This window comes from Chlorocebus sabaeus, chromosome 11, assembly GCF_047675955.1.
Source record: "Chlorocebus sabaeus isolate Y175 chromosome 11, mChlSab1.0.hap1, whole genome shotgun sequence".
Classification (NCBI taxonomy): Eukaryota; Metazoa; Chordata; class Mammalia; order Primates; family Cercopithecidae; genus Chlorocebus; species Chlorocebus sabaeus.
In genome coordinates, this window is record NC_132914.1 from 122,455,238 (window position 1) to 122,481,139 (window position 25,902).

The 25,902-nt window shown below is 51.0% G+C and overlaps 1 protein-coding gene and 1 long non-coding RNA gene across 2 annotated transcripts in view; both read left to right on the forward strand.

Annotated features, from left to right (window-relative positions):
* LOC119622669 (uncharacterized) overlaps positions 1-5,579 on the forward strand; it is a 28,921-nt gene extending 23,342 nt beyond the window's left edge. The window contains exon 3 of the long non-coding RNA XR_012094616.1: positions 5,070-5,579. This is a non-coding gene — a long non-coding RNA (uncharacterized lncRNA). The remainder of the gene's footprint in view (positions 1-5,069) is intronic.
* Positions 5,580-12,566: 6,987 nt separating this feature from the next.
* TMEM132B (transmembrane protein 132B) overlaps positions 12,567-25,902 on the forward strand; it is a 464,904-nt gene continuing 451,568 nt past the window's right edge. The window contains exon 1 of the mRNA XM_008005191.3: positions 12,567-13,048. Coding sequence (XP_008003382.1) covers positions 12,982-13,048 — 67 coding nt within the window. The 5' untranslated portion in view covers positions 12,567-12,981. The remainder of the gene's footprint in view (positions 13,049-25,902) is intronic.

Consider the following 25,902-nt stretch of genomic DNA (forward strand, 5'->3'; position numbering starts at 1 on the left):
GTGGGGGAAGGGTAAGGCCCAAAGTAAATTCCAGTGTGGGTATCCCTTGCGCCCTACTGTAAAACCCAGTAAGTTAATAATGGCTGTTCCTTTCCCAACACCTAGTATGTGCCAAGCACTTTATCTACAGACATATTCCAAACCTCAGCCCAGCCCAACTCAAGGCATAACAGTCGTCACCAACCCCATTGTCTAAATGGTGAAACTGAGGCTCAGAGAGGTTGAACTGCCTGCCTGAGATCACACAGCCAGTGAGTGGCAGAGCTGAGATTTGAACTGTGATAGTTTCTGACATGGGAGCCTGTGCTGTTTCCCCTTTACCCCAAGGCCTCCCAAGAGGCAGTATCAAAGGACATGGAGAGGGACATCTGTGTGACATCCATTGACTTGTCTGGCCCCTCCTCCCCCATCCTTGTAGTCACCGCAGAAACTGTTGGAACAGTGACCCTGTCCCCAGCATGCCTGACTCAGGCAGGGTGGTGTAATCTGTGCCAGACAGGATAATTTGGTTGCAAGTGACAGAAACCAAACTATGGATCATGGTGGCAAGCTGTGGGGAAGCTCACGGAGTCAGCAGGAGACCTGCTGTAAAACTCATCTGTAAAACGGAGAGCCAGGCTGGAAGTGGGTGGTGCCAGGCAAGCTTGCTCCTCCTGCCCTATTCCTGCATCCCTGCTTACAATGGATGTGTTTGAAAGGGAGAGTCTCATGGGTCTGACCTGGCTACCTGTCCACCCCTGACTAGGAACGTGCAGGGAGTCCCGAGGGAGGTGATTCTCCACAGGGATTTAGCTCTGATACAGAGATGAGGAGGATGCCACTGGCTAGCCAGGAATGAGTGTACCCTCCAGTGGCCTCCCCAGGACCAAGAGATGGCAGCCTCAGCCTTCTCTTGACCGGAGGGGTGGCTAACTCTGGCCTCTTGCTGGCCGTTTTCTTTGCCACATGGATGGAGACATAGAAAATGGCCATCTGCATCCAGCCGGAAGACTGGAGCTGGCGTCGGAGGAGAAGCAGAGAGTGGGCTTTCTGTGCTTCTTACAAAGCCAGTCCTGGCTTCCAGCTTACTCCGGAGACCCAGCTGTGCCCATGCCCCTGGGTTTGGTGAAGCAGCCCTGGCTCATGGAATAAATTCCTGTCTTTCCCTTCACGGAGCTTCTTCTACTTGCAGACCAAAGTGTTTTAATTAACACAAATGGCCAAGATGCAGGTTCGGGAGTGGGCAGCCCTACTTACTGGCCTTTGTGACAAAGATTGTGTTTTCTCCCAATCTCCCTTCTCCTTTTTGCACGCGAACAGAAACCTAATTCTAACTGGCCACCCAGAATAAAGAAAGGTACATCTCTCAGCCTTCCCAGCTGTTTAATGCGACCGTGTTCTAAGTTCTGATCAATGGGATGGAAGTGAAAGTGTGTGTTACCCTCCCAGGAAGTGTTTTTAAATGGAGAAAGCATGCCCTTCTCTACTTGCTTTCCTGGTTCCTAGAATCTGAATGTGATGGCTGGAGCTCAGCAGCCACTTTGGACTATAAAGTGACTTGGGAACTGGAGGCCAGTCATAGTGAGGCAACAAAATAGAAAGAATCTGGGTTCCCGACGCCGTGCAGCACCACACCCACTTATACTGGCCACCTCTGGACTTTAAGAATTTGAGAGAAACAAAGTTGCACCTTGTTTAAGCCATTGTTGTTGTTGTTGTTTTGTTTTTTTGTTTCGGTTACTGATAGCTAAACCAAATCCTAGCTGCTGCAGCCTTGGTGGTGATTTGCAAGGGATGGTATGGATATGTTTCTGGTAGACTGTGCTGTTGTTCCCAATTCTTCATCTCTCTCTGTATTCACACTCTTTGCCATGTGATGTTGCTGTTTTTCCTACTAAGGGCATAAGGTCCTTCTTCACCTTGGCTTTGCACTTGCCCATGTGACATGCTTTGGCCAATGGGATATTAGCAGACATGATGCAAGCACATCCTTGAAATCTGGTTGTGTGGTTGGGCTTGCCCTATTGTGTTTCCATCATTGCTTTGAGACGACCCTGCCATGGCTCATCTGCTGGCCCAAAGAGAAGGAGAAACACCTGGACACTGGAACCAACCCACAGCTTGTAGAAAAGTCCAGCTGAGCCTGGCCTGGATCAGTGGATCCTCAGCCAAACTGCATCTGTGTGACCAAGACCTAGTCATTGTGGAAGCCACTGAATTTCCTGGTGGTTTGTTACACAGCATCATTGTGGCCATCGCTGGCAGATAGTGTTCTCTCATCCTTTAGTAGAACTAGATGGTAATGTCTCTCCATTTTCCCCTCCCACTGCTCCTGAGCCTCTGCCCAGCAACTCTCCCTGCTTATCACCCCTCCTGTTCACAAACTCAAGGTTACATGGAACAACCCTGCCCACTTTCCAGACTCCAGGGCTCCTCGGCCTGGAGTTTCTGTCTGCTGCCTCAGTTATATCACTCTTGTCTGAATGCTCTCAGGACTTGTGACTAGAAAGGAAAGAAGTCACGTGTGATGTGACTGTGATGTTCTTCCTTTGCAATGGCCATGAAAGGAAGACAGAGGGTAGAGGAAAGCTCTAGGTGCGTTTCCATCCAGCCCAGGAACCTGCTGATGGTACATACTGGGGAGACCCTGAGATGATGCTGATGGTTAGCAGAGGCGGGAGCTGGCCTCTGGGAGACGTCACACACTGCTGAGTCCAGGGGCATGCATGTCCTTGAGTGTCCAGAGCATCTCAACGTGCCTTGGGAATTCAGGCAATGCAAGCAGGTCCAGCTCGGAGACTCACTTGTGTTTCTGAAATCTGCAGCAGAAATCAGCAAAAGGTGTCACATCTAACAGCGTCCACAATCTTGGTGGGAGCTCTTGCACCTGCCTGCATGACCTCCTCCATGATGAGGGAAGCCATTGGCCTCTCCAAGAGCCATCTCAGCCACCAGCCGAGTCCTCAAATCCCAAGGAGTCACGTGGACAAAGGCTCTTTTCATGGCCAGTTTATTAGAGGTCTACAAACTCAATCTTGTTTGTTTTATTTATTCATCTTTAATGTACTCTCTCTGTTTTATTCAATTAATAAGATATTTCCATTTCAGTTTAGTTCATTATACCTTATGAATTTATAAATGTCAAGGAGATGATCACAATGAAATATAGATGGTGTGGTTTCTAGGATGCTGTACCCAGGGGGACTTCAACAGTTGTGTTTAATAAATGCAGTGGCGTCCCTTGTTCCAGAACAGATGTGAGGTCTGCCTGGGAGCTGATGCAGACCTGAGCACCTTGGCATCTTTAATGCACATGAATTTTCATGGCAGGGATCCCAGTGTTTTCAGCAGGTCCTGGCTTTCCCAGCCAATCTGATTCTGTTCCTGAGGTTCCATCATCAACTCTAATAGCCTGGTTGTTATTCCCTGTTTGCTTTCAACATGGATGGAGGAAGTTACATAATACTCAGTGCTGAACAACGGTGTGGGCCACACCATGGATACAGCTCCTGTGAGGGCAGCTCCTGAGGGGTGACTGCCACCCAGTGACAGTGCTCTGTCCCTCTGTAGTTGGCTCTGGGTCTTGGCATCTGGAATCCCCTTCTCAGGAGATGGAGGAAGAGCACTGTGGTGGCTCAGAGAGGGCCTTGGGGACAGCTAGGTCTCAGGTCAAATCCTGACTCTGCCATTTGGATGACCTGGGGCAAACTGATTAAACCCTAGAGCCTCAGTTTTCTCATCTATAAAATGGGGATAAAATACTTCCTTCGGTGTTCCTGGGATGGTTAATGAGTTTGTCACCTTGGAAGGTCTTAATAAACAGTGATCATAGTCATTTTATTAGGTGTAAGAGAGTATTCACGGTGGGACGCCTGCACTGATAATGGTGAGGTTTCCTCCTCTAAGCCACAGAAGCATAACAACAAGATCTGGACACACTGGAAGAAAATCCACCAACTGGGTGTGGTGGTGCATGCCCAACATCCCAGCTACTTGGGACACTGGGGTGGGAGGATCGCTTGAATCCAGTAGGTTGAGGCTGCAGTGAACTATGATTGCATTGCTGCATTCCAACCTCGACAACTGAGTGAGAGCTTATTTTTTAAAAAAAAAACAAGAAAAACCCCAGACCAGGCACCGTGGCTCATGCCTATAATCCCAAGACTTTTGGAGGCCAAGGCCAATGAATCACTTGAGGTCAGGAGTTCGAGGCCAGCCTGGCCAGCATGGCAAAACCCCATCTCTACTAAAAATACAAAAATTAGCTGGGCATGGTGGTGGGTGCCTGTAGTCCCAGCTACTCAGGAGGCTGAAGCAGGAGAATTGCTTGAACCCAGGAGGTGGAGGTTGCAGTGAGCTGAGATCACATCACTGCACTCCAGCCTGGGCAATAGAGCAAGACCCTGTCTCAAAACAAAACAAAAAAAGAAACCCAACAACAACAAAATTAGGGTTTACTGAGCTCTAGCACTTGCATTTTGGGAGGGCAACCCTTCCCCACTCTCAGGCTGTGTGGTTTAGACAGGGCTGATCCCCTCCCAGCCCCAAGGTTGCACATGTAACTCAGGCCTGGGCAATTACCATAGTCCATCCCCTTGGGCACAGTGATTGGTCCAGGGATAGGCATGTGACCTCACTGTGGCCAATAATATTTATTTCCTGCCACTTTCCTGCTGAGATTAAATCGGCTGTTTGTTAAGCCCCTGGAACCAGCCAAGCCTGAAGCCATGGAGACTTTGAGTATGTGAGTCAATAAATCCCTTTTGACTTAGGTTTTTTTGTCATCATAAAAATAGAACACTATTCTGAGCCCTGTGGCTCCAGACAAGAAGAAAACTCTTGGCCCCTTGTAGGCTAAATGTAGTGACTTAGCAAGCCAGGCAACTCCAAGGCAAGTCCTCTGAGAGGATGTGCAGGACCACATCCATCAAGCAGCTGTCTCACCTCCCCACGACATTTCTGTAATTCCACTCCATCCTGTCCGTGCCAAAGGGATCACTTCCTGTGCCTCCATGGAGCTGTAGTGCTTTGCGAACCCTATTTAACATTAATCCTGGTATGGTTCTAAATATGCTCTAATTTTCCCACAGGAAGCTCTCCTAAAGGACTAAAGAATGAATGTAATTTGCAAGAGAAACACAAAATATTTATAAGCATACAAAGGCAAACGTGGTCAAGAGAAAGAGCTATGCAGATGTGACAAGCCACCGATTTTCCCAACGATGGCATAATTATGGCCCTTCACACCTGGACAGATCTTCAGATTTTAACAAGGGGTAGTGGACTTAAAGGCCGGGTGCAGTGGCTCACGCATGTAATCCCAGCACCTTGGGAGGCCGAGGCAGGCAGATCACCTGAGGTCAGGAGTTCGGGACCAGCCTGGCCAACATGACGAAACACCGTCTCTACAAAAATAACAAAAATTAGCTGGGTGTGGTGGTGCATGCCTGTAGTCCCAGCTACTCAGGAGGCTGAGGCAAGAGAATTGCTTGAACTCAGGAGGTGGAGGTTGCAGTGAGCCAAGATCGCACCACTGCACTATGGGCTGGGTGACAGAGTGAGACTCCGTCTCAAAAAAAAAAAAAAAAAAAGTGTAATAAGTAATGATAAAATTACAACTAGTGATGATTTCACCGATTTTTCAGATTTTATTGAATTATCTTGATATTTGCCAATTCTTGATATAGAATGAATACGTGAAGTTTTAATCTTTTAATAGTTGCATAACGCAGACAGTGTAGATTTGAATGAATCAATTAACCAGGTGGAGTTTGTAAACCTTGAATAAAGATTTGAGCAAATGGCATTGCCTTACATTGACAGGAATTTGAACCAGCATAACTTTTCGGAGAGCCAGTTAATGTGAAATTTCTAAACTGCGTATCTTTTCATTTGACAATTCGTTTTTTAGGAATACATCCCAAAGAACTAATCTTGCACATGTATAATGGTGCAGGGATAAGACTGTTGCTTTTTAACAGTGAAAAATTGTAAATGACCTCGAATGTTTGGCAACACAAAAATTGGTTAAACAAATTACAGCATATCCAATGATATAACTGTACAACATCATAAAATTATTACATGAAAAAACATTTAAATGCCATGGAAAGATGTTCACAATATATAATTACATATGAAGAGCAGTTTGAAACAGTACATATTGTGTGAACCCATTTTTAATAAAAAAACCATGTCGGGTATGCATAGGAAAGGGACTGGAGAAATACATTAAAATATTAGACGTGTTTATCTTTTAAAGATGGCAGTTTTGCTGTTTTGAATATTTGTATCTTTGAGTTTCTGTGAGGATCAAAGAATTTGAAAAATATTGAATTATGCCACATCAGAGAACTAATAATAATAATAATTTAACTCTCACAAAATCAGTTTAAAAGAAATAGAATTTTCTACCTTTTTTTTTAACCATTTGACTTAAGGTCTCAGGCTGTCTTGTTGACGGGAGAAATGCATGTAACAGTCCACTTGGGGCTTTTCCTGAACCCACCATGATGGTTGATTTGGCTGTCAACTTGCCTGGATGAAGGGGTGCCCACATAGCTGGGAAAGCACTGTTTATCCTCAGTGCTCCTGCAGGGACTGGGGCTGTCCCTCTTCTGCTGAAAGGGAACAGGTGGTTTGGTATTTGATTAGGATGATTGGGCTGTCCCAGGTGTGCTTGTGAGGATGTTTTTAGAGGGGACTGGCATGTGAGTCTGTGACCTGAGTGCGGAAGCTCCTCCACTGGCGGGAGCCCAGATGCAGTAAAAAGGTAGGGGGAGGGTGAACGCTTGGTCTCTTCCGCATCTGGGTTGCCCTTCTTCTCCTGCCCTTGACATCGAACTCCAGGTTCTCCAGCTTTTGGAATCTGGAACTCACACCAGCCCCCAACCTTGCAGGCTCTCAGATGTTCAGCTTGGACTGAGAGTTACACCATCAGCTTCCTTGGTTCTGAGGCTTTCGGATTGGGACTGAGCCCCACCACAGGCTTCCCTGGGTCTCCCGCTTGCGGATGGCCTCTTGTGGGACTTTTCCACCTCCACAATCAAGTGAGCTGATGCCCCTAATAAATCCCTTTGCATAGCTTTCATTCTGTGTATATGTTTTTTTTTTTTTAATTATTTTTTATTTTTGGTAGAGACAGGGTTTCACTGTGTTGGCCAGGGTGGTCTCGAACTCTTGACCTCAGGTGATCCACCCATCTCAGCCTCCCGGAGTGCTGGGACTTACAGGTTTTCTGTCTTTCTGGAGACCCTGACTAAAACACCACCTTTCTTAATTAGGCTGCTTTTTGCTGCAAGTAACGGATGTCCAAACAGCAGTGTTTAAACAATGCAGTTCATCAGCTCAATGCAGAGTATCAGCTCAGTGAATGCCCCTGGCCTTGGGACCGCATTTCTGGGGTGACACATTGGCTTGAGGATGTTGCCAGGATCTGTCTTTCCACTCTCCCACCAGTAGCTGTCAGTGGGCACTGTGGTGCCTCATGGGCACAAGAGGCTGCCAGGGCCCTTCCCATCACACTTGTACTCAACAAGTTGCCAAGAAGGAAGAGGGTAGAGGGCAAAAAGCAACTTTGTCTCTCTTGTTTGATCAAGGAAAGTGGGCCTCCTCCAGCTCCTCTTTACCTCTCATTGGTCACTTGGGCCCCCATGCCTCTTCCAGAACCGTCCCTGGCTTGAGGGAATGTGGTAGGCTGAGATCTGTTAGGATTCTGACCCTGTCCCCAGGGCTGGGCATGTTGCCACTCAAATAGGGAGCCTCTTGGGAAGGGAGACAGGGCTGCATCTAGTTCCTGGGAGTCTTGGGTTGTGCCGAGGCATGGTGGGTGGAGAAGGGATGGTTGGTTTAACTCATCCATCTTGGTTAACAGACCCTGGGGTTGGACTGCTTGGGGTTAAACACGATTCTGCCAGCTAGCTAGCGTCTGCTAGCTGACGGTGCAGCGATGGAAAAATTGCTTCGCCTCTCTGTGCTTCAGTTTTCTCAGCCAATAAAATGGTTATGAGATTAAATGAATCAAAACACGCAAGCCCAAAAGAATTGAAAACAGGTATTCTAACAGAAAATTATACAGCACTGTTTATAGCAGCACTATTCATAATAGTGTTTCCAAGGTAGAGAACAACCCAAATGTTCATCAACAGATGAATGGATAAACAAATGTGTTCCATCCATGCAGTGGAATATTAGTCAGCCATGAAAAGGAGTGAAGCTTTGACACGGTACAACGTGGATGAACCTTGAAGACACAATGCTAAGTGAAAGAAGCCAGACACAAAACATCACATACTATATGATCCCACTGAAATTAGTTAGTGGAGCAGTCAAATTCATAGTGACAGAAAGTAGTCTGGTGGGTGCCAAGGGTAGAAGGGAGGGGAGAATGGGCAGTGACTGGGTACCAGGTTTCTGGTTGGGTGATGAAAAAGTTCTGGAACTGGAGAGTGGTGATGATTGCATAGCACTGTGAATGTACTAAGTGCCACTGAATTGTACACTCTAAAGTGATTAAAACGGTCGATTTCATGTTACATGCATTTTACCACCATTAAAATCAACACACGTGCAAACTGCTTCGAGCAGTGTCTGGTACGTATTCAGTGCTGCATCATTATTATTATCATTATTATTTGTTATTAGTCTTGTTCTGCTCTAGCACACTTTACACTTGCTCCAAAATCCCATCCCAATGGTGCCTTCACCCCTGGCTGCCCCCTCACACCCTTCCCAGCCCCTGCCGGTCCAGGAATCATTTTATACTGGGAAGCCAGGGGTCAGAGCTGTTCAAGGTGCTTTCTGCTCAAACACACCAGGAAGCCATTTTTCCCCTGTGGCCTCCTTCCAGTTGGGGGTGTACCTGGAAGGGAACTCAAGTCCTTTCTGGTCTGAGTGTTCATGGGCTCAGTGGGGCTTCCCTCACCTCGCAGGGCTCAGCGCTTACCGTACTGTCCAGCCCTGAGCTCCTTTCATTCATACATTAATATAACCAGGACTGATTGGGCCGCTCTCTGTACGTATGACACTGGGTGGTAACCACTGTTACGAAGAAGAATAAAGCAGGAAAGGGGACAGAGAGTGAGATGGATGACTGAAATTGCCATAAAGAGGCCCCTTCCTTCCATCATGGGTCCATATGTCCAGGTGTGCAAGTGACTGATTTCTTGAAATTCTTTATTCCTAGGAAATCCTTGATTACCTGTGTAAGTGAGCTTGGCTTCTATTTTGAGAGGCCCCTTTCCCCTACCACTCACTTGTGGTGCAAATGCAATCTAAGTCAATTCTGTGTTCCCTGAACATGCCAGAAACATCAATGTGTGCATTGGGCAACAAACAGTCCCAGGCTTTGCAAAGAATTTCAATGGGTGGTCACCCCGGCAGCAGCTGCCTGCATGTTGGCGTTCAAAGGCAAAGGGGTCTGTTATTGCCGCTGCCAGTTGGCTGAGGTGGGGAAACCTCTCTGCCTATTCGCCTCCATCTCACCCCGACCCGCACCCCAACCCTCACCTCTTGTCTTCCTTCTGCAGCGCCCTCCAGACCTGCAGTTCCAGTTTCAGCCACGAGATGGCAATGTTGGTCTTCGCCGGTAGCCTGGCGGGCGCGTGGGCTGAGCTGCAGCAGAGCTGGGGTGCAGGGACTGACCGGGAGCAATCCGTGCTGGAGGCAGTCTCTTGCTGTGCAGGGGATGGTGGGGCCTGAGGAAGCCTTGCACGGCTGTGCTGGGGCTCGAGGCTGGCTCTTAGTCGAGTCGGCCTCCCTACACTTACAGATCCAGGGGAAGGACAATTCCTGGACTCAGTATCCCATCAATACCTTGGAGGAGATTGTAGGCTGTGTGATTCTTACGGTCCTGCCCAGGCTATGAGGCCAGCAGGCTGGGGGCGAGAGTCTGGGTAGGAGTGAGAGGAGAATTCCGCTCAGCCCTGGGGTCTCCTCGTTGCTGCCGCCAGCCTCTCAGATTCCCCCGCAGCCCTTCAGAATCCGGGGAGGCTTGTTTTTTTCCCTGCTTATTTCCTCCAGAAATACGCCCTTTAGAGATACAGGCTCAGGGGCCTGGTTAATATGCAGAAATCCTCATCCAACCACAAGACAGGCTGAGCCAGGCTGGAATTCTCATTCCTACCCCACAAATGAGCTCAGGGAGGATTAGGGGCTTGTCCAAAGTCACACAGCTGGGGCACAGAAAAGCCACCCTCAAAAACAGATTCCTCTTTTCAGTGTCTGGCTCAACCATCATCGGCATATTTTAGTGGGGAAGTGCCCTTCCTCCCACTAAAAGGTCCTTTCTTGGAGTATGACCAGGTAGTCCTGAGTATGGGGGTGAGGGGAAGGCAACTGTCATCTGCCATCACACCTGGGACTGTGTGACCACTGGCTTGGGGACTTGCTGGACTGATTCACAACCCCCTCCAAGCACTGCCACTAAGTCACAGAATGACCCCTTACCCCTGCCAGAAAATGACTTTTTATCTTTGGCCACAGTCTCCCAGCCCTCACTGACCTGCTTCCTGGTCAAACACATGGTTCACCTTGGCACCAGCACCCCGTGGCCACTCCTGCTGTGGCTCTTCCCTGCTGTTGTCCATTCATTTCTGCTTCACCATCCCCTGCAGAGGCCGGCACACAGTAGGGGCTCAGCTCTGCAAATGTTATGAACGAGTGAATGGGAAAGAGGCGTTGGGTGCAGCTGGGCACAGAGGACCCTAAGGGAGTCCTGACCATGTCTCCAGGATCATCCTCTTATCTGGGGAAAAGGTCACAGAAAGGGGACAGATAGGTCCCTTGCAAGGCCACCCCAGGCCTGAGGAGACCCCCAATCCCGTCATCCAGCCTCTTGTATGGCTCTCCACACATTGCAGGCCTTGCCAGGGAGCCCAAAGGGGGCTTGGCCTGGGCATGAGCCCCCTGCAAAGGAAGGCGATTAACAGCCATGGGAAAATCCCTTTATGTCCCCTAATTAACCTGGGCTGGAGACTCACCACGTGCCCCTGGCTTTCTTCCTTCTTTTATCTGGGAAGAACTGAGTGCTGCCTCTGCTAATGAGCTTGTCTGTACTAATCAAGCAGGTGCCCTGTCCCCCATCCCCTCTTGGCAGCCGGGAGTGGGGACGATTGTTCTTCTGATGTGAGCTCTGGGCCCGCAGAGGAAAATCAGATCTATCATAATAATGGCCATGATGATGAGAATGATAATGTTGACAGTGACTCCTTTAAATGAGTTCCGACTTCCTGGGTCAGGGGCTTTATATATGTTATTGGGGGCACCAGGTGATGTGCAAAGACTTCCGTTTCTCAGATGAGAAAACTGAGGCCCAGGGAGGAATAAGGGACTCGCCCCAGCTTGGACAGCTAAGGAGTGGCAGAACTGGGATTCTCAGTCAAGACTCTGTGACTCCAGAGTCTCCCCAAATCTATCTTTTCATCACCCCACGCTGCCTTATTGACCATTTTCAAAGAGTTTGACCCACTTTTTCATGGAAAACTGAGATGGCAGAGCAAGTGGCCGGTGTGATGGGGACTGGAGTGGAGCCAGGACTCCAAGCCACCCTCCCAGGTGGACAACCCCCCATGTCCCCTGTCCTCCCAGCGTGGTGGGGAAGATTTCAAGGCATCTGAGCGCTGCTGGAGGCGCCCCCACATGCTCCCAGCATGACTCATTCATTCGGCTTAGCCCCGTGGCTTTGCCCTGGTTGGGGTCGGGGCGCCCAGGAGGATCAGTTGTTCCTGGGATAATAGATACTGGGGCTCCGTGTGACCTGTGATCTCCCTCCACACTCTAGCTGCGTCCCTGCCCCTGGATGGAAGAATCCGACCACCCAGTAGCCCGGCCCTGCGCAACACCTCCGCACCATCACTGCCTGACCCTGCGCTGGGAACTCATTCCCGGGGCCACCAGGGAATCTGACCTTTCCAGGAGAACTCCTGGCTGCCTCCGCGTGCTCCTAGGACCTGCGCGAAATGGGAAGGCGCATCCTCTAGCCCGGGTAAATAAGGGACCCTGCCTCACACGGGTGGACATCCCCAGGCCGCCTTCGCTGTGTTTCAGGTGACCGCACCCAGCCTGCGCGCCCCCAGCCCCCATCCCGGTGCCTTGCAGAGACTTCGCACACAGCCCCGGCCTCCCAGAGGCCCTCCCGCCTCTCCTCTCCCACAGGCACTCCCTAACTGTGCCACATTTAACCCGGGACGTCCTGTCCACGCTCAGCCTCGCAGCCTCCGGCCCCGGCAGACACCACCTTTCCAGAGGTCGCTGCCCCATCCCGGGGACCCTCCGCTGGCTTCCTCACCCCTCGACCTTGGCAACTCCTACCGCTGCGCCCCAAGACGCCGGATCTAGCCGGGCATCCCCTCTCTGCACTCCGCACCCCTCCCGCAGCCCATGTCCCCGCCAGCGCTCGCGACCCCGGGAGGGTTCGACCGGGCGCCCTCCCCCGGGCCGCCTAGTAGTGGCGTGTCCCGCCGCCTACTGGCCGGGCTGCTGCCTGTGCCCGGCTCCCGGGCGGCCCCTCCCCCGGCCGCAGCCCCGCCCTCCGCTCCCCTCCTCCTCCCCCTCCTCCTCCTCCTCCTCCTCCTGGCGCTCGCTCGCTCACTCTCTCGCTGGCTTGAGGGGCGGCCGGCAGCTGGCGCTGGCAGAGGCGGCGGCGGCGGCGGCGGCGGCACGACCGGGATGGGACGGGCGCTGGGGCGCAGGAGCCGCGGCGGCGGCGGCGGGGGCCGCGTAACTCGGGCCAAGTGCGGGGCAGCCGGCCAGGGCGCGGGGCGCTGAGCCTCGGCGGCCCCAGCTCCCCAGCCAACGCACGGCCGAGCCCAGGAGAGCGCGCAGAGGCGCAGCTGAGGAAGCGCCGCCAGCGCCGGCGCCTGCGTCTGGGGAGGAGCGGCGCGCTGGGAGCGAGCCATGCCCGGCGCCCGGGCGTAGCCGCCGGGGGCTGCTCCGGGAGCCGCGGGCCGGGCCGGGCGCGCGAGAGGAGCAGCCCCGCGCCGCGCCCACTGCGCGCCGAGGACCATGCCGCCCCCGGGCCGGGCGCCGCCGCTCGGGCTCCTGCTGGCGCTGACTGCGCTCCGGTGCCCAGGTAACGCGTTCCCGGACCCCATCCCCGACCCTGGCCGCCGCGCACAAAGTTGGCTGAACGGGCGGCTGCTTCCTTCTCAAGTCCCTGGCAGCGCGCATCTCCCGAACTTGAACAGACCTGGGGAGACCCTGGGAACCCAGGAGCCCCCGGCCCATTCCCCTTTGCCCAGCGCCTGGGGAGAGCCCGCTTGCCTTCTCCCCCAAACCCCTAGCTTCCTTGCGGATGCTTTCGGGACGCACGAGGGCCACAGACGGGGGCACTAAGCCTCTCGAGGCGGGTGGGGGCGCGCCTCCAGGAATCGAGCCCTCTCCCCGCCCTGCCTTGGGCCAACGTCCCCCCAGGTCCCATTTCCTCCGGGTGTTTTGCTGGGCTGGGGCGTCGACGCAGCCCTTCTCCAGTGCCTTGCTGTCTGCGGTCGCACAGTGGTGCGTTCCCGGGACACCTGCGGGCCCCGGAGATGTCTCGGCCGGCGCTGTCTGGCTTGTCCGCAGCCCCTCCCCACGCCCCGCGGCCCTCCCCTGCTTTCACACCGTCCTCCCCAAGCTACCCACCCTCGCCAAATGGCCTCCCCTTGGCCAAAGAGCAGCCCGCTGCTCGCCTTCTGCAAACGCGGGCTACGCCAGCGCCCTGACCCCAAGGCGGGCGGGAGAGGGTAGCGGCGGCCAAGCAGCCCAGGACGCGCCGGGCAGCCTGGAACGCGGTGTTGCCCAGAGCCATTGCCTGGGCACCGGGGAGCTGGACTCCCTGCTGAACCATCTCAGTCGTCGCCCAATCCTAGTGAGTGGGGAAAGCAAAATAGTCAGGTATTATCTGTCTCCGCTGGAGTTTGGAAAGCTTTCTGCCCACCTTGGTGTGGCTACATGTTGGTTCTATAGAAAGCGTATCCTAAAATGACAATTCCTCCCCTCCCCCCACCCCATGCAAGCAGTGGAGAAAATCCTAAAGGCTCAGATGAACCCCAGGAACAGTCACGAGCAGCCTTCATGTGCTTTTGAAATCTCAGTTCCCTAAACCTTTTAAAATCAAGACCCATGACTTGGGAACAGGTAGCTTTTGCTTTAGAAAAATCTCTCCTCATTTCCCTAACAAACAAACCGCACAGACAGGCAGAATGCAGTAGAAAAACACAGCTTTAACTTTTCGGCTTTCACCGTCTTGGTAAGGTTGCAGTTAGGAGCAAACCTTGCATGTCAACTTGATGTTCGATGTGTTTTGTTTGCATGAAGAAAGTCAGTGTCGGCTTCCTTTGAGATGCCCTTAAGTGACCCAAAATATTTACCAACACCTTCGACTTGGAGAAAACCTTCTATTGGAGATCTCCGTCAGTGTTCGGCTTTGGTTCAGCCTAGAGAGTGGCATCGGGCTTAACGTGGATGAATCTTGCCTGCTTGGCTAAGGAGCAGCTATGATAGCTGTTTTGCTTTCGGCATTCCTCTGTGGTACACGAGAGGGGCTGCTGCTGGGGCCGAGGCTGTTTTCTCTTAGCTGAAGCCCTGGGACCTGTTTGCAAAAGTGCACAGTCCCTCGGACTTGAAAATTGCAGTTTTGTCTCTATTTTGTTTCTCCACGGGGGTCAGCATTTTCCTGGATGTGCTTATAAGTGAATATCGGAAGTCTCTCAGAGAAGCTGCCTGCCTAATGCTTTGTAAGAGAACAGGATGGTCCCCCTACCACCCACCCCCCGCCCTCTCCCCCAGCGACAGAAGAGCCCGTGCCTGGCTCTGGAAGGCCCCATCTTGGGAGGGAAGGTGAGCTCCCACTGAAACCTGCTGCTGGCCGGCTCTTCGCCTGCTCCCCTGCTCTTTGCCGGCTCCCCTGCTCTGCTCCGACTCCCCTGCTCTGCCTGCTCCCCTGCTCTGCCTGCTCCCCTGCTCTGCCTGCTCCCCTGCTGCTCTTTGGGAGAGTCTCAGCAGGGCAGCTCCTTCAGTTCCAACAAATGCCGCCTGGGCAGAACCCCCAGTGCCATCGCCCCGTCCCTGGAAGCACATGCAAGTCTTTCACTGGTCCCCACCAGGGACATAAAGAAAAGACAGTTTGATAACTCTATATTTAGCACTAGTTAGGAGGGATGGCAAAAAAAAAAAAAAAAAAAAAATTCCTGAAAGATACTTTGCTGCCTACACTTGGTTTTGAGAGGTTCAGAGGAATTAACCAGAGCTTCCTTTAGAGCTGGTTGGATTTTCCGGATGATTTCTGCCATGGTTTACCTACCCCCTGTGGCTGAGGCTCTGGAAGAGGGGCTGGAAGAGTTCAGAGGCAAAGATGTGCACGCTGTCTCCCATCACACACACATGCGGGGACTGGCTTCTTTGTCCCCCACCCCCCTTCCTGCGTGGGTAGCTGCCATGGTAAAGAGTATGGTGGGTGTACTTCTTTCAGCCTTGCAAGTGCTTAAACATATGGAACGGTACTTGGTAAGAGTCAGCACAAATCCCCCAGTTTAGCGACTAGGGGGCCCCTATTATTCGAACCACTTTTGTACATGCCGTGGCTTTGCAAATTAGCGGCGCAGTTACAGTCCCCGCTGGGGAAAATGAACGAACCTTGCTTTGTTGACTTATTATGCACGGGGGTCTAGGGTCTATGAAATCAGGGTGGGTGGAGCACCCCCCACCTGCCCCACGACAGAGGGGCCGTGTGAGTAGCAGTGGGGAGCTTTGGCTTTCAGGGCAGAGGCTGTCTTCCTCCTGCCTGGTACCTTGGTGTGGCATGTGGTGTATTTCTTTCTCATTACAATAATGATGGGGGTGGGGGTGCCTGTGTGTGGTGCTGCCCTTCAGAGAGGTGGCATTGGGAAGTGGTGGGGAGTGGTATGCAAATGTCGTCGCCTTCCCCAGTGATTTAATGGCTGCACAGTGGAGGTTCCCAGAGTAAATCATTTCATCCCCCCTCCTCCCACCGGATGCAGGGAGCTGGGGAGGCGTGGGGCTTCTGCATGAGCTACTGCACTCAGAGCCAACAATGAGCACGGTGGTTGCCTTGATCCAAGGGAGCAAAAGAAACTCCTCATTTGTTGGCTGGGAGTCTGGGGTGGGGGTGGTCTCCGGGCCAGCAGAGCCCTTTCAGGGGCCTTGTTCCCAGATGCGTCTCCCAGCTCTATGCGGCTGGGTGGCTCCTTTCTTCTCTCCTGGGTCTCAATTTGAATGGGATGGAGGGGGTCCATTTCCCCTGAAGCTATGGGATTCAGCAATGCATCGCCGCCCATCACTGTGGCGAGATGGAGGCACCCTGGTACCGTGGGTGACGGGGGCGCCACCAACTCTTCAGCAGAGTAGGCGCGTTGACTTCTAGAGCAAGAAGGCGCCTCAGAGCCTCTCCTTCAGCAGCCCCCTGGCAGATGGGAAGGAGACTTGGGCATGGGGACTGCCCCTTCAGGGTCACACAGTAAATTGGAGGCATGGGCTTCCCACTCCTTAACTCCTCACCTACGACTTTCTAACCCTGTACTTGGGAACTCTTCTGGTAGAGGAGTTCTACTATACAGTCCTTTTGGGAACTATGACTCCATTCAAGGATCCCAAGGTTATGAGAATGACAGCTGCCTGGCCTGGCCAAGACAGCCAGTGTCAAATTCAAAAGTTAGAGAGCAAGTCTTAGTGGTGATGGTGATGGGAAAGGGGTGGTGATGTGGAAGGGGAAGGGGTGGTGATGGGGAAGGGGAAGGATGATGTTGGGGAAGGGATGTGATGGTGATGGGGAAGGGGTGGGGATGGTGATGGTGATGGTGATGGTGATGGTGATGGGGAAGGGGTGGGGATGGTGATGGGGAAGGGGTGGGGGTGGGGATGGGGATGGGGATGGGGATGGGGATGGTGATGGTGATGGTGATGGTGATGGTGATGGGGAAGGGATGGTGATGGGGATGGGGAAGGGGTGGTGATGGTGATGGAGAAGGGATGGTGATGGGGAAGGGATGGTGATGGGGATGGGGAAGGGGTAGGGATATGGAAGGGGTGGGGATGGTGATAGGGAAGGGGTGGGGATGGTGATAGGGAAGGGGTGGTGATGGTGATGGGGAGGGGGTGGTGATGGTGATGGAGAAGGGGTGGTGATGGGGATGGGGAAGGGGTGGTGATGGGGAAGGGATGGTGATGGGGAAGGGGTGGTGATGGTGATGGGGAAGGGATGGTGATGGGGAAGGGGTGGGGATGGTGATGGGGAAGGGGTGGGGATGGTGATGGGGAAGGGGTGGTGATGGGGAAGGGGTGGTGATGGGGATGGGGTGGTGATGGGGATGGGGATGGGGTGGCGATGGTGATGGTGAAGGGGTGGTGTTGGGGATGGGGAAGGGGTAGTGATGGTGATGGTGATGGGGAAGGGCTGGTGATGGTGATGGTGATGGTGATGGTGATGGTGATGGTGATGGTGATGGTGATGGTGATGGTGATGGTGGTGGGGAAGGGGTAGTGATGAAAGCAGGTGCTTCTTCCTGTGCTGCAAGCACCATCCAGGCCTTTCCCTGCATGAACTTGATGGGATGCTCACCTCTCTGGCAAGTAGACACTCATTATTCCTAGTTTACCAGGGAGGATCTGGAGGTCCAGAGATGCTAAGTAACTTGGCTGGGGTCACATAGGATTAGGATTCCAGCCCAGGCACTGTTCTGTGTCTTACCCAGCAACTCACGCAACCAAGTTTCACTCTCTAGCCTTGTGCGGAATGGTGTGGCCCAGCCTCTGAACAAGCCAGGCTTATACTCCAAAGTGGTGGATGGTTGTTAGGCTCCTTTGATGTGCTAGCCTTTGCCAGTCTTTCACTTCCTTTCTCCTCCCTCTTTCTTTGCAACAAATAAATGTGTTAATGTGAACCAAGGCTTAGAGCCATAGAAATCAAACACATCAGAGTCAACTCTTTAGGCAACTAGGAGTCCTTTAGAATTCTGTGCCCCTGAACGATTAGATGCCTATGTTGAAGGGCAAGACTTTGGCAGGCCGAACTTTGGTCTCATGCTTTGGAATACTGGTTTATCCCCTTGGCTGTGAGACTCAGTTTTCCCGTCTGTAAAATGGGTGCTGAAATTCTCCCTGTCTGTTCTCACTACGAGGCTGGGGACTTCAGCAAGAAAGAGGTTTGTAAACAGCAATGGTGTGCTGATGTGTGAGGCCGTTAGCACAGGGCATGAGTCCCAGGACAGGAAAGGAGGCAAGAAAGGAAGGGCTGATTGGGGACACGTGCTGCAACCATCACAGCTACAAAGAGAAGAATCATGTGCCTCAGAATTAGTAGTAACACAATAACTAACCCTGCTCTAGGGCACACTGTGTATTCTTAGCCCTTCGTAGATTTTACTTCACGGATTCTTCAACAACCCTAATGGGGTAGGGGCTTCTATTTGTTCCATTTTACAGATACGCAGACTGAGGCCCAGAGAGGCAATGTGAGGTTTGCAAAGTCACACAGCCAATAAGTGATGGGGTGCAAGTGTGAACCCTGGTGTGTCTGTCCCAGAGTTGGTTCTCTTAGCTACTACGTTCAGTTCATGGGCACTGAAGTTTTGGTGCCATTTATTGGATTTTGAGGCTGATTTGCACCCAAGGGATTAAGGGATGTGTCTCGAGTCAAGGGGAGAGTTGGGTCTTTTGCGAGAAACACAGTTTGGAGAATTATGCCCCTCCCCTGACCCCCACTTATTTTAGAGATGAGGTCTTGCTCTGTTTCTAGGCTGGAGTGCATTGGCGCAGTCATAGCACACTGCAGCCTTAGACTCCTGGGTCAAGCCATTCTCTTGCTTTGGTCTCTCAAAGTGCTGGGATCACAGGTGTGAGCCACCATGCCTGGCTGAATCCTGTCCCTTCTGAAGTCCACCTCCTCATTCGGGAGCCCTGGCCTGCTTCGGCCGGAGGGCTTGGCGTTTGTGGAAACAGCAGACGTGGAAGGCCCCTGGAGCGTGGATGGCTGCAGACTTCTCTTGTTAGTCACCAGCATTTACAAATTGGGAGGTGTCAGTGTCCCAATCCAGTTTCTGGCTTTGCTCAAGAAATTGGGAGATCTTGGAATACTGGTTTAACCCCTTGGCCTCTGTGAGACTCAGTTTTCCCATCTGTAAAATGGGTGCTGAAATTATCCCTGGCTGTTCACATTACAAGACTGGGTGCTCCAGCAAGAAAGAGGTTTGTAAACAACAATGGTGTGCTGATGCATGAGGCTGTTAGCACAGGACACGAGTCCCGGGACAGGAAAAGAGGCAAAAAGGAAGGGCTGATTGGGGACACATGCTGCAACCATCACAGCTGCAAAGAGAAGAATCATGAACCATCAGCTGTCTGCCAAGTGGTTCCTCACTTCAGGATTTCACAGGATTCTTGGGCAACTGTTGAGTTAGGGGGTAGGAAGTGTCCTCAGATGGGGACACTGAGGCTCAGAGGAACCTAGGGACTGACTCAACATAAGTCAGTCCATGAATGGCAGGGTAGGGTCTCCTCCCTGGAGCTCATGACTTCTGTGCCGATGGTGCCTTCTTGTCCTGGAGTTTTGCCTCAGTTTCCCTGCCCTCAGGCCTGGGTGCCTGTGATCTCCAGGCTTTGTGTTCTAGGCAGGTTGGGTGGTGATGAGGAGACAGGTAAGAAGCTCATAAATACACCCACAGGAAAATCCCAGACATTAATTTGTGTTTTTCATGGTCAATGCAAGGCAATACGATGATGAGTGACTGTGCGATCCAGGACGACTTGTTAGAGGAGGTGACAGTTTTCTAATTTGAGACCTTAATGACCCGAGAGAGCCAACTGAGAGAAGGGGGTTCTGGGCAGAAGGATGTGAATCCTTGCAAGGTTCTTTGCAGAGTGTCTGGCACATAGAAAGTGCTCAAGAAATGGCAGCCAGCTCATTCATTCATTCATTGAACAGAGGTGTAAATCGGTGCTAAGCACTTGGGACACAGCAGGGAACAAAAGAGACAAATCCCACACTCTGATTCTCGCAGAGCAAGACAACAGTAAAGCAGTGGACAAAGAAATCCGAACTTCAATGTCAGGTGCCCCGGGGAGAGAAATGAAGCAGAGGAGCTGGTCATCACTTTCCTACTCCACCAGCTGCGTGGCTTTCCATCTTCCCATTCAGGGCAGAATGGACTCTCAATGCCCATTCTCTGCCGGGGCAGGAGAGAAAGAAGCCTGGGTGCTTTGGAGTTGAATTCCAATGCCGTCCCTTGGCCAGATCACCTGGTTCTGCAGCCAGGGTGCTCCTCTCTCCCTTCCCTGACACCCTGACTCTTAACTGATCAATACCCTCTCCTTATGCTCGGCCCCAAAATAGTTACATAAAAAATCAATAGAGTCCAATTTGATTTGCTGTATTTTATTACTGAGGGTGATAGAGTCGCTCGGTGCTCCGAGCCTGGTCTGAATTAACCCGTTGGGGGGCCTCACTCATCATGGCTGCGCCTCTGAGTCCGGGATGCCGTGCCCAGGAGGGGTGACTCAGTAAATCATGCCTCAAATGTCTGCTTTGTGTCCTGAATGGCTCCCGCCGGGGCTCTCAGCACATTGCAGCAAATGGACACATGAAAATACTGCTGTGGCTGCAGCCGGCACTCCTGGGTGACTCCCCGGGCCTTCCAAGGGGTCCTGGCTTTGTTTTTGGAACTCTGGAAGGGGGGCTGGCAGTGCCTCATCTCCTGGCCCCCGGAGTCTGTGGCTCTTTGTTTGCTGGGTCCTCTCCGTGCTGTGTACTCTGCCGACCTATCTATAGCTTTGGCTTGGTATTTTTCCTTTCTGTAGTCTTGCCATCTGCTGCTGCAGGCTGCTAGCATTCCTGGCGAGCAGAGGAGGCCAGGTCAGTGGGGTTGGGGGGCACCTGGGCAGAGAGATGGCAGAGGTGGGAGGGCCGGGTGGGAGGGGAACCTATTTTTTGCAAGTCTGCAGGTTGGGCAAGGGGAGGGAAGGGGGAGGCATGGTGTAGATGGAAAACGTTATTTTGCTAGAAAAGTTGTCTCTAAGCAGCAGCGAATCAGAACTTTTCCAGGCTGGTGGAGGGCCGCTGGCTGCCTCTGGGCCATATCTGGCCTGCAGACTTCTCTTATTAGTTGCCGGCATTTAAAAATTAGGAGCTGTCAATATCGCTATACAGGTTTCTGGTTTTCCTCAAGAAATTGGGAATTCTGGGCAGTGTTGGCCTTGCCTCTTGACCTGAGACTCAGTTTCCCCTTCTGTAAAATGGGCTCTGAACTCTCGCTCTGGCCGACCTTGTTCCTGGAGACCCCCCTTCAATTCGCAGCCTTCCTGCCTTCCTGCCTTTGTCTGTTCCAAGACATTTTTATTGTGCACTGCACTGTGGCAGCCCCTGTCCGTGGTGCTGGGGATATCAGCAGGAAGAAGACAGGCAAAGAACCCCGTCTTTGTGGTTAGCATTAAGGTGGGGAGAGACGGATACTGAACACAGTAAATGAATACACTGTTGATTACCTGGTGGTCAGTGCTGTGGAGAAATGGAGTGGGGGAGCAGACATGGAGCGCTGGGGAGGAGGGTTTGTGGGTTTTTTTTTTTTTTTTTTTTTTGAGGTAGAGTTTTACTCTTGTTGCCTGTGCTGGAGTGCAGTGGAGTGATCTTGGCTCAGTGTACCCTCTGCCTCCTGGGTTCAAGTGATTCTCCTGCCTCAGCCTCCCAAGTAGCTGGGATTATAGGCGCTCACCATCATGCCTGGCTAAGTTTTGTAGTTTTGGTAGAGACAAGGTTTCACTGTATTGCCCAGGCTGGTCTCGAACTCCTGACCTCAGGTAATCCACCCACCTCGGCCTCCCAAAGTGCTGTATTACAGACGTGAACCACAGCGCCTGGCCGGGTTCTCTGTTTTATACAGCAGAGTCAGAAAGGTGGCATCTGAACAAAGACCGAAAGGGTTAAGGGAGGAGGCCAGGTGGCTATCTTGGGAAGAGTGTTCCAAGCAGAGGGAACAGCAGGTGTGAAGGCCCTGAGGTGGGAATGTGCTTGGCAGGGTCGAGGGACGGAAGGGAGGCCGGTGAGTGCTGTTCCCTCATTCTGTGGGCTGAACGAGTGAGAGAACAGCAGGAGGAAAGGACGTCAGGGCAGTGAGAGGGACTAGTCTTTGGTTAGAACTTTGAGTTTTACTCTGAGTGAGATGGGAGCTGTTGGCAGGGTAGAGCCGAGGAAGGATCTGCTGTGACTCACAGGAGCAGAAGCCCTAAGGGGCTACTGCAGTAGTCCAGGCAAGTGACAGTGGCTGCTTGGACTGAGTGGTCGCTGCAGAGGAGGTGAGAAGTAGTGAGATGTGGGGTGTATTGTGAAATTTGAGACACAAGATTCACTGATAGATTGAGTTCGTTTAGTAGATGTTTATTGTCTACTACGTGCCCATTACGGTACTTGGAATTGGGAACAAATCAATATTTCTTAGTGATGAAATTAGCAAACAGAACAACAGAACTTCATCCCTGAGTTGGGCCTTTGCCTTTTGTTTGATCTTCCCAAGAGCCCCAGTGGAGAATGGCCTGCATTTTTGCATCTGTAAGATGGAGATATTTATACATCATTAATGGCTGGGCACAGTGGCTCATGCCTGTAATCCCAGCACTTTGGGAGGCCGAGGTGGGAGGATCACATTAGGCCAGGAGTTCGAGACCAGCCTGGCCAACATAGCGAAACCCCGTCTCTACTGAAAATACAGAAAATTAGCTGGGCATGGTGGTGCATGCCTGTGGCCCCAGCTACTCAGGAGGCTGAGGCAGGAGAATTGCTTGAGCCTGGGAGGCAGAGGTTGCAGTGAGCTGAGATCGCGCCACTGCACTCCAGCCTGGGTGACAGAGCAAGACTCCGTCACAAAAAAACAAAACAAAACATCGTTAAGTAGAATAAAGTTAAGAGGGATCGTGAGGTGATAGTTGTGGAATGCTTACTGGCACATAGTAAGTGCTCAGTAAAGAGTGGCAATGATGAATATTGTTAGCATAATGCTGATAGTGTTAATGATGGTGCTTGATGGGACCAGGGCTCAGTTATGCTGCTTGCCCCAGGAGAAACACAGCTGAAAAGAGCAGAGTCACGATTTGACTTGTAATCTGTCAGACTCAGTTTGGTATTCATTTTTCCTGCTGAAATCACTGAGATTTTAATTTTTAAATTAACTTTTATTTTAAGTTCAGGAGTACCTGTGCAGGTTTGTTATGTAGGTAAACTTGTGCCATGGGGGTTTGTTGTACAGATTATTTTATCACCTAAGTATTAAACCTAGTATCCATTAGTTATTTTTTCCTGATCCTCTCCCTTCTCCCACCCTCCACCCTCCTGTAGGCACCAGTGTGTGTTGTTCCCCAATGCATGTCCATGGAAATCGCTAAGATTAAAAGAAAAAAATTCTTCCTCTGTTCATGACGTGATGATTCTGGCATAGTTTATTGTTCATTTGCTAGTACAGGTGTTTTCGTTTTATTTAGTAGAGGTATATGTGAAAAGGTGTGTGTCAATCAAATTTTATTTCCTCCATCAACTTCCAGGACATTTTAGAGATGTGTAAATTCTGTCTGACCTTTTGCTGGCCTTGGCTCCTGACTTGTTGCTTGTTATTTTCTGTACCCTTTACTCGAGGCATCAGCAAGCCATGGGCCATGGACCAAATTTGGCCCTCTACTTGTTTTTTAAATAAAGTTTTATTGGAACACAGCCGTGCCTATTTGTTTACATATTGTCTACAGTTGCTTTTGTATAACAATGACAGAATTAAGTAGTTGTGACAGGTATCATATGGCCTGCAAAGCCTAAATAACCTATCTACTCTGTGGTCCTTTTAAATAAAAAAATTGCCTTAAATGTTCAAGTAGGGAATGCTCTGCGAATGTATGTTTATAGGATACTGACAGTGTTCAAAAACAAGCCATCATTTTTAATGTCAAAAAAAATTATGTAGCTCCTCAGAATGAGAAGAATTGTGGGTTTGGTAACTCTCAGAGGAAAAAGAAAAACATATTGATCGAAAGTTGCCATCAATTTAGTAATGCTTTTGAATGAGTAGGTTTTGGTAATTACAGTAGATTTATGTAACATTTAAAAAATAGTAGCACGTGTGTGTGAGATATTTTTTACTCTGTAGGCAAAGCTCAATGGCTCACAGCACAGACGACCCCTTGTAGGGAGGATGTGGAGGGAACTGATCAGTGATTTTATACTCAGAGTGATTCCAATCCATGGATCTCTTTCATAACCTTGTGTTTCTTCATATTGGGTTAAAAGATGGATATAGCCTTCTTTATGTTTAATCTGTGACATCCAGGCTTATGATATTTAAAGTTTCCAATGTGATGCTGCAATGGAGATGAGGTGCCAGTGCAAGGGAATGTCACTATTTTAGTCTGATTCTCTTAGTTGTAAGGGACAAAAGTGGAAATTTAGGGATCCTTGGAGCTGACAAATTTAAGAGGGAAATGGCTTCAGGTATGGCTGGGTCCAGGGGCTTAACACTGTCCTAATGGGGGCTTCTGCTGTGTCTGCCACTTGGTTTCTTAGTTCTTTTTCTCTCTGTGTTGACTTAATTCTCAGACAGGCTCCCCCATTCTGATTGTAAAGTTGGCCACTGTTGGCTCCAGCCTGTCCTCCAACCAGCAGAAATAGAATGTTTCTTTCCTAGTCATCCTAGCAAGAACCCCAGGACTGACTTTTACTGGAGTGACTTGGGTCATGTGCTGACCCCTCATCCAGGGACTGGGACTGTGGGGATGGAATCTGATTGGCCACACTTAAGTCAGAAGCTCATTTCTGGAACTGGAGTTAGAACCACGTTGCCAGAGAAGAGCAGAGGTTATTTCCCAAAGGAAAATATGGATGCTTGCATCAGAAGGAAGAAAAACTACTACTGCAGCCCACCAAGTAGGGTGGGGAAAACCCGCAGGCCTGCAGAGCACTCACATGTGATTGATGCCTCTGGGGTCCCTCTGCCAGGAAAGGAACTGATGCTGCCTCCCTCCCACCCCTGGAGGCTGCCCTTTGAGCTGCTTCCAAAGCTCCTCGGGCTTCTTTATTGTGTGTGTGACCTCTGAAACCCCAGCCCAGTGACTTCACACATATTTTGTGTTGCTTTGGTTGAGGACGAATACTTGGAAGATAATCTGCCAATATGGATTAGAGTAGTGTCTGCTCTTTGACCCAGCAATCCCACTTCTGGGAATTCTATATTGTATAAATAAGAGGATTGCCATGAAACAGTTGTGTGTGCTGTTTCAGAGGCAGCACACAGCGTTAGTGATGGAGTTTGGCTCTTAATCACTGCTGTTTGCTGCCCCCGAAACAGGTATACACACAGCATCATATGCACTTTTGCATAATTTTACAAGTGTGCGGGAAGGTGTGGGGACCCATGCCAGTGGTTAACCTTACTGACCTCAATGAGGGAATGAAGGGGTGATGCTTGCAAGACTGATGGAAAAGGAGGAGAATGAGAGGGAAAGGAAACCAAGAATGCTTTGGATATCTTAGCTACGGCAATGCTGATATTTAAGTTGTGAGCCCAGCTCTTAGGGTTTCTGGGTCCCTGTTGGAGCAGGTGGAAACTCTCTGAGTTTGCTGCCATGGTTTGTGGGTTCTGGGGGGCTGTGATACAGAGAGCTTACGTGGCACATTAAGAATGACACTTGGGGCATCTCTGGAGGAACGAGGAAGCCTAGATTTGATGTGCTGTGTATATCTGTTCAGATTGGGTTCATCAGTAAGTGAAGAGACTTAAAATAGTGGTGGCTTAAAAAGCAGAGGTTTCCAATAAGATTCTGAAGTTAAGTAGCCCAGGACTGTTATGTTGAATCTGTTCCATGAAGTACTCATGGACTCGCCCTCCTACTGTTTCAAGGTTGTGATTTTTGTCCTCATGGCTCAAAATGGCAGCTACGGGTGCAGCCATCTCATCTCCATGCCAG